Raw genomic sequence first — 10,738 nt, forward strand, 5'->3', positions numbered from 1 at the left:
GATTCGTAAGGAACTTTCAAATCCATTTTGCTTCTTTTGTAGACTTAGAAGCAGCCACATATTTGACCTCCATAGTGGAGTCAGTAGTACAACTCTACTTGACACTTCTCCACACTATGGACCCGCTACCTAGGACAAAGGCACAACCTAATAATATCGATTTCCTTGAATCTCGACACATTTGGAAGCTAGAATCGATATATCTGACAGGAGTAAGATCTTCTCCGGAATACACAAGAATATAATCCCTTGTTTTCTATAATCACATATGTCCAATCGGTCCCTTCGCTAGCTCGTTGAAACTAGAAATGAATTGCATTTAAAAGCAAATGAACAAAAATTGATAAATGATAAAGTTAGAGAATAAGGTTCTATTTAGAAATGAATACGTTTTCTCACTAAGAATGGAAATGACTTGAGAATTAATTTAAGTTTTTCGAATTATTATTTAAGAAAATAATTGAAATTAAAAAATAAAATAAAATTAATTTGCCATTTGAATCCATTGAATGTAGAAATTAAATATTTTTTTCTCATAGATTCTTTTACGATAAAGGTGCCATGACTTTAACGAAATTAGAATTGAGATGAGAAAATTATTTAATTAGAAAACTAGTTAATTAGTTTAAATCAATTTAATAATATTTATTTTAGGAAATAGAAAAACATGTATCAAGTTGAATTAAATTATAAAGTGCTGGATTAAAAGTCCAAGAAGAACGTATAATTGGATCCGATACAAGAGAGGCCCAAATCCCTTCAAAATATGTATGAGAGGTGACAACCCTAATGTATTTAACTAGGGTTAGCTGCCCCTTTCTCCTAATTCAACTAGGAGATTATTTCTCTATTAAATAAATATTATTTGTTTTCTAGTAATTTAACTAGAGTTTCTCTATCTCTTCCTATAAATAGATGACATTGGTAGGGCTAAAAACATACAACTTTGAGATATTGTTATTTTTCCCGAAAATAATGAGAATTTATTTTCTAAGTATAAATTCTATTTTCTGAGAATAACAATTATACCTGTTTCTATATAAGAGAGAGATTTACTTTCTTATTGAAAGTAAGAAAATTAATTTTGGTTCTGTTTTTAATTCGTAATTATTCTAATCTACACTCAAAGTGATTCGTAGTACAAGAATAATGGAAAAGGTCGTTTGGTTGAAAGTTGAGAATGTCAAAAATTTATTTCGCACAAAGCACATTACTTTTCGAGAAGAGTTTATTGCTATAAATATTACAAACTGGCTTGATTTCCAATTTTTTTTTCAGCTGTGCAAGAAAACCGTTTTCAAACTACATTTTTTCCAACAGAAAATGCCTTCATATAGGCTAGTTAATTACATAAAAAATAAAACTTCTAAGTATAATGAGACTCTAATTAGCCCGAATAATTAGAAGTTCTAGTTGAACTAAATTTTCTTGTTAACTAAGAAATATAAAACTTCTAAACAACTTAAAATACTTAAAAATATATTAAAATTTAGAATAAATAAATCCAGTACTATAAAACTTAATAAATACAATATTGGGTTCATATATAATCAAAATTAAACCTTTAAATCAAATTTAATATGATTTAAACTCGAATTAAAGCCCAAAATTTATAATTTCTTGTAACTTGAAATAAGGTGATTCAAAGATGCATTTCGAAGCTAATAGAAAGATCTTTCGGTCAAAAGACATCTCAACCTAAAAATGTTTAGATCCCATCTAAAAATACGTCTTAAGTCATTTTAATTTTTTAACTTGAAATTGATAGCTTTGGTGAATTTAATTTAATAAATTTCATCTTATTCATGCATGCATCAGAATTATTTAAAAAAAAAAGAGTAAAAAAAAAGCTCAAAATACCACATTACATTTTATTTTTGTAACATTAATTTGGCCTTTTTTTTTATTGTAGTTTTGAAAGTTTACAAGTATAATAAAATTAAAGTGCTAATATAAATACATGTCAAAGCAATTATAAAATACAATTAATTTATTACAGCATAAACCGATTGAGAATTAAAATAATTCAAACATACATATGGTAAGACTTAGAGATCTAAACATATAAGTAAGCATAATAAAACCTTGTTCTTCAATACGTTTAGGGTTCCAAAATTATTTTTCCACATTAAAAACAATGAAGAACACCTAGCTTTTAGGGTAAAATCTGTGGTGGAAAAGTGCTTTTCCACCCAAAGATAAAATCCAATATTTAAATGCTTTTGACTTTTGTGTTTTGAAGTAAAAATGATCAACATACCCTTATTTATATTAACTATTTAAAAGGTATATAAAAAATTAGATTACTTTATATTTTATATATTATTATATTAAATTATTTAAATATTTCATGTACCATTATATTAAATTATTTAAATTTATTTTATTATTATATTTAAGTTTTTAAAATATTTTATGTGTCATTAATTTTACAAATAATTTATATTAATTACTTAAAAGATATTTAAAATTTATACTTCATGTACCGTAATATTAAATATTATATAACTTAATTAATTTTTAACACATTTTAATCTTAAACCACAATTTTTGACAGTAATAAAAGAGCAAATTTTCCAAAAATATCTTTTTTTAAAAAAAATTACTAAATTAGATTGTATTTTCTAAAAATCATGAGACTAACCTGAAATAACAAAAATTGCTGGAAGCTTTTTCAACGAATTTACAAGAAAACGTTGCATATTGATAGAAGGAAACGTTTTTTACCCCAAATAAATTTTTTAATTTTTTGGTTTCATATCTAGTGAAAATAAAATTTACAAAATAGATATTTATATAGGCCTCAAGTCTCATTTTCCTTATTTTCTTAAGCGATGTGGGATATGAGTTTATATAAACTCTTATACAGATATTATCGTTGTAAAAATTAATAGAGATAATATAGTGATACATAATTTAGTTTTTATTTTTGAATATGCTAAATATAGATATTATTGTATTAACCTGATATGTTTATTTTTACATTTCCCTATAATTCTAAGGGAAAGGATTGTATGAAACAGTGATGCCACGTCATCTGTATCTCTTTCCAATAGTTTTATGTCACATCAATATTCTTATCCTGAATTTCAGGATTTTAATTTGGATTTGATTTTTTTCAAGATAAGAATATTGATCTGGCATAAAACTATTGGAAAGAAATACAGATGACGTGACGTCACTGTTTCATACAATCCTTTCTCATAATTCTAAAAGTAAAAAGTACATTAGTCAATAAATAATTGGTGACAAATAATTTGTATTATTATTTTGTTTTCTATTAACACATAATTTTAAATTCAAACATGAAAAATTCTACCTCTCTTCCCATGAAAATAAAATAAAATAAAAATGTAAATTTAGTGTCGAGTTGAGACTAGATCAATCAAGAAAATTACTTAAATAATTTTACATATTTACAAAAAATATTTTTTATGAGAAAATATTTATTTATTTTCTTATTTGTAGGAAAAGATAAAAAATTTACAAGTGTAAATAATATTTTTAAATATAAATTAATAGACTATTATAAAACAAAAAATAACACAAATAAATGTATAAAATTTTCATGACAAAAAAATAAAAGAAATAAAAAAATTATAAAATAAATAACATGAATTATTTACCCGAATTACCCAAAAATAATTTAAAGATAATAATTAGTTGTCTAACGACCAACCTTCTCAAATTATAATTTGAACAATCTTAGACAAAAGATAGCATTTAAAGATAACAAAATATATTTGGTCAGAGTTTAATATTGTAAAAAATTGTCTTTAATTTTTAAGAATTAAGTTTAGGCTTCAAGTTTAGGTTGTTAGTTAAAAAAACAAGCAATTTTATTTTATTTAGGAGCAAACTACAAATGAATTATGAGTTCATATATAATCATATCTTACATCGTTTAATAAAACTCAGAGTTTATATAAATATCTATTTTGTAAATTTTATTTTTAGAAGAGTTAATATCAAGTTATTTTATCGGGTAATTTAAAAAAAAATTAGAAAATTTACTCCCAATAAAAAAAAGACTAAAAAAGAACAAACTATATTTTTTTCACAAAATTTTTCTTATCACACATTTTAACCGTAACAGCAATGGATAACTAACCCCAAGTCTTGAACAGAAAAATCCAAGAATCAAAAACCTTACTTTTACCAAGTAAGGCAAAGCCTCCATTTGATTTTTTTATTAGGTATATTTAAATAGATTTAACACATGTATTAATATAGAAATATAGGACTTGGTGCCTTTGCAACGACAGCCCAAGCCTACGTGTAAACCATACCAAGTCGGCGTTCTCGGTCTCCTCTCACCTCCTCCAACACCCCCCTTTCTTTTCTTTTCTTTTCTTTCTTTTCTCCCTGTTTCTTGGGAGGGACTTGCCTGAAACTTTGGGTCGCTTATCGTTCCCACAATCCAAAAACAATTTCAACGCATCAATCTTCTTCTTCTTTTTTTTTTTTAAGTTAATTTTTTTTTGTTTCCTTGTTTTCCTACTTGGGAATCTCATATATTTTATATGTCCTAAAATTTAATAGAGCCTACTGAATTGATCAGGTGAGTTATTTTACTTTTATTTTCTCATTTGACGTCCGAATAATCCATACTCTCTTTTTTTCCCTCATAAATTCTTTTCTTAATTTTGTTTCTAAACTGGAAATTTGAAGCATTAGGATCGAACGCCGTTTAGATTTCAATATATACTAATATCATAGAAGAAATAAGAGGCTTGACTGCTTTAGCACTTCCTGTCTTTTTCTGTAATTTTTGTGATTTGTCAATATTCAACCTTTTAATTCACGCCGAACAATTATTCATTGATTAGAAAAAATTCCTGTTTAATCCTCTCTCTCTCTCTCTCTCTCTATATATATATATATATATATTCTTATTCTCTTCAGAAAAGAGCAAAAGTTGATTGATGATGAAATATTTAGGCTGCGCAGACAAGTGGGTTTTATTTTTATTTTTAAAATTTAATTCCAGAATTTATTGGGTTTCATAAATTTGCAGACTAACTTTTTTTTTTCTCTTCTTCCAGGAAACTGAAGGAGTTTAAGAACTTCAAGCTCTTATTTAGTTGGAGAATAAACTTTTTACTGGAATTCTGTTTTTAATTGAAAATGAGAGCGGCTGTTCGATCAGTTCGCAACATAAGATCAGCTTTTCCACAGCCGATGAAAAGTTATTCGAGTGCCTTTTTAAGGAAACCAAGCCATTTGATTGAAATCAATTCTACTTCTGTTTATAGACTTCCTGATAATGCCGAAATCCATAGATTTTTATTCCCCGCATTTTTTATATTAACACCTTTCTCAACGGATGCTTCAAGTAAAGTTGACATCACAGGTTCTATTCCCTTTCCATTCTTTTCTGTTTAAGTAGTAAATTTGCTTAGGAAATACACCTGATGCCAAATTGTTGTTTTATTTTATTTTTTCATTATTATTATTATATGCAGAGGTGAACAGAGGAGGCCCCCTTGTGGAGTATGAACGAAGAATTGAAGCTGGTGAGCTCTTTGACGGTGATGCCTGCCAGGTATGAATTTCTCTTTAGGCTTGCATTTGTTTTTTATTTTGTTTTTGAGGATAAATTGTTAAGTAAATAAATTTATAAGGGTCTTATTCTTGATATTCGAGTTGTTGTTTGTTTGAACCGACCGATTATCAATCAAGAGCAATGCACTATTTGGATGAAACTTTGCTCACCTGCTCAATACTTAATAGGAATTTCGTGTGACATGGCTTGTAACATATGGAGATCATGTGTTTGTAGTTATTAATTGGTTTGTATTATATGGAAATCATGTGTTCTGCTGGTATTCTGCTAGGCAGTTTTGAGGTGTGGTGGTCAGGTAGCATTGTGACATTATTGTAATAGTGATTTTTGCAGGTAGGCACTTTAAGAGAACTTCAAAGACTTTATGATGAGATTGTTGAGTCAGCTGCAGCCTGTCGGTTGGATCGCTATGCGGTTCATGAGAAACCTGTTAGGTAATGTTCTGCTTTATTGCCCCCATGTTAGTCCCCTGTTTTCCCATTTTGTTTGTTTATGGATAGCCTGTATTCATGCTGTTCATATTAAACACAATTTAGTTTTACTGCATTCTTCTTGTTTTATTTCATTCGTCAATTTTTAGTTTTTCTTCAGGAGTAGGTGGTTTTGGTCTCGTTTAATGCCACAGTCTTCATACTCCCCTGTCAAGGGACTATATCTTTACGGAGGAGTAGGCACTGGGAAAACTATGTTGATGGACCTCTTCTTTGATCAATTGTAAGTTTCATTAGCATGCTTATTTTGGTAATTTATCATATATCATGCTGTTAGTTACAATAATGGAGATAAAATCGTATTCAACTCAAAATATGGGTATATGTCCACATAATATATGGTTTCTTATGTGTGTAAACCTGTGATATCTGACTCATCATTGCTAGCCGTCCCAATTGCTCATATTTGCTGATCCCTATCATACGTTCTATTTCCACTGTTTCAGGCCCTGCAATTGGAGGAAGAAAAGGATACATTTTCACGACTTTATGTTGGATGTCCACAGCCGCTTGCAGGTGAGAATATGTATGATCGTATGTTTCTCCTAGTTGAAGAAGTTAGTGATTAAGTAAGTAACACCTTGTATTGCAGACAAGACTTAGAAATGAATATAGTAATCGAGCTGTTTCAATTCAACTTCTGTTTTGCTCATTATTCTTAAGTATAAATTGGCATCTGGTGATATTTCTACCTTAAAGTTATTGATAGTGTCAGTGACAATTACCTGAATGTGCATATTTGCCAGGTTGCAACCTGTTTATGTGCATTTATTTATGCACCCATGTCCTAATGTGTATGTACTATGCACTTGATCAGACATAAGATTTTCTCATTTTCAAGATTTCACAAGTAGTTGGAATTTTTTGACAAAACGATCTTCTGATGCTTTGGCGAGTTATAACAATGACTAACAATTGCAGAGGCACAGGGGTGTGGCAGATCCACTTGAAGTTGTGGCAGGAGAGATATCTGATGATGCGATTTTACTGTGTCTAGATGAATTTATGGTACAACGTTTGTAGTTCTATTAATTTTCCTCAAACAAGGGAAAAAAATTTATTGAATTATCATTTATTATTCTGATTAACATTCAAATCAGTTTCTTCATATTTCTGCAGTCAAATTTTGATTTGCAATGTGGTCTTTTGTAGGTGACTGATGTAGCTGATGCATTAATATTGAATCGTCTCTTTGGACATTTATTTAGCAATGGAGTTGTAAGTAAACATATCTTGTTGTAATTGTAATTATTTTGTGTTGGCACTCATTTTCTATTTAAATTAACATTAAACTTAATTGCTTGGACTCTGATGGGAGGAAGTGTAGATACTTGTTGCAATAAACATATCTTGTTGTAATTGTAATTATTTTGTGTTGGCACTCATTTTCTATTTAAATTAAACATTAAACTTAATTGCTTGGACTCTCATGGGAGGAAGTGTAGATACTTGTTGCAACTTCAAATCGTGCTCCAGATAATCTCTATGAAGGTGGATTGCAGAGGGATCTTTTTCTACCCTTCATTGCCACTTTGAAGGTATGGGTGCAGACATCTTAATGTAGTAAATTGGGTATTTGGTCATTTGTTGGGTGGTAAGTGAAGTTCAATGACCTGTTCAAAAGTTGCTAAAACCTCCGGAGCATATGTTTCTGTAGGAAAGATGTATTGTTCATGAAATTGGTTCAGCAGTAGACTACCGGAAACTGACCTCGGTATGATATAAATCATTCTTGTGTAGATTGACTGAAATTTCATTTCTGCCAATCTAGCCTGAAATTATCATATTCTGATTCTGATGCTCAGGCAGAAGAAGGTTTCTACTTCATTGGCAAAGATTTGTCCAGCCTACTAAAAACGACCTTTCAGCAGTTGATTGGTGAACATGTTGCTAGTCCACAAGTGGTTGAAGTAGTTATGGGTAGGACGTTGCAGGTATGTGCTATTGTACTAAATTCTATTGAATGTAGGGTACATGTCTTGATTGATTGATAATGTTTCCTTTTTGTTTCTTTTGACCAGGTTCCCCTTGGTGCTAATGGATGTGCTTATTTCTCGTTTGAGGAACTTTGTGACAAACCTCTTGGGGCTGCAGACTACTTTGGATTGTTCAGTAAGTGATACTCGAGCAATGTTGACGTCTAGACTGCTTTTATTGTTCTGAGTCTCAACTGATTAGGATAAGGATGTCTTGAATAATTTTGGTACTTCAGATTAGAAAAATAATTTATAGTTATTCCTACGGTAAACTGGCATTCATTACCAATAACTGCATGAAAATGTCTGATTTATTATGTTAACCGTGTTCCTCCAGCATAAACAGAAGAAACCATATTCATTTTTACTAAAAGTTGGGTCTTCTTGATGTATTCGACACACTCATTTTGTCAAAGGGAGGCTTCCTTGGTCGGAGCAGCCTGTGGATTTAGTTCTTTTGATGGAAGATGCGTTAGGCATCTCCTTTTGGTTAATTTTTCTTTTTTCCTGGATACGTTCCAATTATATTTCTCATATTACCTTCTTCTTGCAGAGAACTTTCACACCCTAGCGCTGGAAGGTGTTCCAAAATTCGGGCTCCACAACAGGACAGCAGCATATCGGTTTGTCACTTTAGTTGATGTATGCTCCATTGCTTCTTATATAGGTTTGACTGTTTTTGGATCTCATAAGACTAGTCTTTCATAGTTACAGAGAAGTGTTTAATCTCATTTCTTTCTTTATTGTCTCTAGATAGATATTGGTTTGGTTGTATATGAGATACAGTAAATGCATGCAGAGCAGTATTGTGAGTACTGGAATGATTCTGTTTACGATGAATGAATTGCTACCTAGCAGTCCTATTGGGATGAATGAAAATATATGATAGATCCGTATCTTGACTTTGATTCTTCATTGTTATAAAAAAGAAAAAGAAAAAGAAAAAGAAAAGCAAATGTTATTTCTCATTTTTTCCACCCTGTTTCAGGTAATGTATGAGAACAAGGCCAGATTGTTGTGTACTGCCGAGGGTACCCCACTAGAACTATTTGAAAATATCGTAACCGCTTCAGATGCCCAGCATATGGCTCCTAGAACCTCCTCGAGGTCAAGAAGAAATGATGATTCAAACCTTTGTGTGGATAATGAGTTGGGATTTACAAAAGACCGCACCATTAGTAGGTACAAATGCTAACCTTCTTCACATATAAACCGTGTCTTATTTATGTTTCTGAACTTTTTTATTTGTACTAGTTTTTCGTTAGTTTTTACTGCAATCAAACACCAATTGATATGAGCGTACCCTGCAGACTCTGAGGTTTAAAGCTTTTACTTCTGTTTAGTACTTCATGTCTGTTGCTAAAATTCTTTGTTATCCAGATTCGGAAGTGAGTATTAGATGCAGGCATGGTTAACTTCTTTCTATATATATTTGGAAGATTATAACTTCATACCTATGTCCGACAATTTGGAATGTTTGGTGTTGGGTAATTAGGCATATCCAGGATGACATTGATTTCTTTTAAGAAAATCTGACTCTGAAATACAATTATGCAGACTAACAGAAATGAACAGCAAAGAATACCTTGAACAGCACGCGGAGGAGAGGCAGCTTTCTCAGCAATTTCCCAAGGCAGATGCCGCTCAAGTATAAAAGCATACAGCCAAGATGTGTAATTCTAAACCCAATAACAAAGACATACATTCAACAACGTTTCAGCTGACCCTCGGTGCCTTTGGTCACGAATTTGATCAGGACAACTTCTTTGCATTTCATTTTTATTTTGTTTGGTGTTGGTTGGATCTATGTATGTTAGCAACCACATTGTCATTTGTGTAAGTTTGGATTAAAACGTGACCTTCAAATTTTAACCATATTTAATAATAATAATGAATAATCCAAGTCTATTTGTCTGATAATCTTTATATAAATATGAACTTTAAATTAACTACAAGTAAATGATGTAAATACATTTTAAATTTAAGGAAGCATGTTTTATTTTGATTTTTTTTTATAAAATTTCAAATTAAATAATTTTATATTTATGTTAAAAAATAAATAAATTTAAATAAATTTTAACTTTTAAATTGATTTTGTTGATAAAATTTGTTACAAGAAAGTTTTTAATATTTAATAACTTATAGATTAAATTATAGTAAATGAATCCATAAAAAATAATTATATAATATTAAACTTCTACAATATTCATTAATGTAATTGATAATTTTTTTTCCTTTTACATTTGAGGGCATAACTATTTTCTAAAATAGAATATAATTATCCATCTATGAATAAAGTTGCCTAAATCACATAGGACTTTTCGACTTATAATATTCTAAGACTTAGGGTTGGTTCGGATTTAAAGAATAAGACCCTACAAAATGATTCAAGCATGAAAATAGTTTGGCACATCATATTATATCCTATACATCCCTTGCTATAACTTGAAGTTGACCTTATTTTATCTCTCTCTCACAATCCCTTTTCTCTCCTAATGTAAGACACATTATGATATCGGCAAGTACAATCAGCTTAGGGAGTTTTTTGTGCTACATGAATGAAAATTACCTACATTTTTGTGATTTTAATTTAATCACTTTATTTTGCTCATTTTCACTCACATTGCTTTTAACCCATTTTATGCTTTTACGTCTCTCACTTGGCTTTTAACCCTCATGACAATGTTTTTGTTCTCTCACTATTT

General features: G+C 30.0%; 1 protein-coding gene across 2 annotated transcripts; it reads left to right on the forward strand.

Annotated features, from left to right (window-relative positions):
• Positions 1-4,199: 4,199 nt before the first annotated feature.
• On the forward strand, positions 4,200-9,936 carry LOC107912749 (AFG1-like ATPase). Of its 2 annotated transcripts, XM_041074743.1 has the most exons (16): positions 4,237-4,561; positions 4,906-4,954; positions 5,046-5,353; positions 5,466-5,545; positions 5,900-6,000; positions 6,158-6,280; positions 6,504-6,573; positions 6,979-7,065; positions 7,210-7,275; positions 7,503-7,595; positions 7,715-7,771; positions 7,863-7,991; positions 8,079-8,169; positions 8,587-8,675; positions 9,022-9,215; positions 9,591-9,936. In XM_041074743.1, the coding sequence occupies exons 3-16, from the start codon at positions 5,128-5,130 to the stop codon at positions 9,685-9,687; spliced, it is 1,503 nt and encodes a 500-aa protein (XP_040930677.1). In that variant the 5' UTR covers positions 4,237-4,561; positions 4,906-4,954; positions 5,046-5,127; the 3' UTR covers positions 9,688-9,936. The 2 variants fall into 2 exon arrangements, with proteins under 2 accessions (XP_040930676.1, XP_040930677.1); XM_041074742.1 differs by lacking the exon at positions 4,906-4,954 and having other exon boundaries at positions 4,200-4,561.
• The last annotated feature ends 802 nt before the right edge of the window (positions 9,937-10,738 follow it).

The sequence above is a fragment of the Gossypium hirsutum genome, chromosome A08, assembly GCF_007990345.1.
Source record: "Gossypium hirsutum isolate 1008001.06 chromosome A08, Gossypium_hirsutum_v2.1, whole genome shotgun sequence".
In the NCBI taxonomy this organism is placed as follows: domain Eukaryota; kingdom Viridiplantae; phylum Streptophyta; class Magnoliopsida; order Malvales; family Malvaceae; genus Gossypium; species Gossypium hirsutum.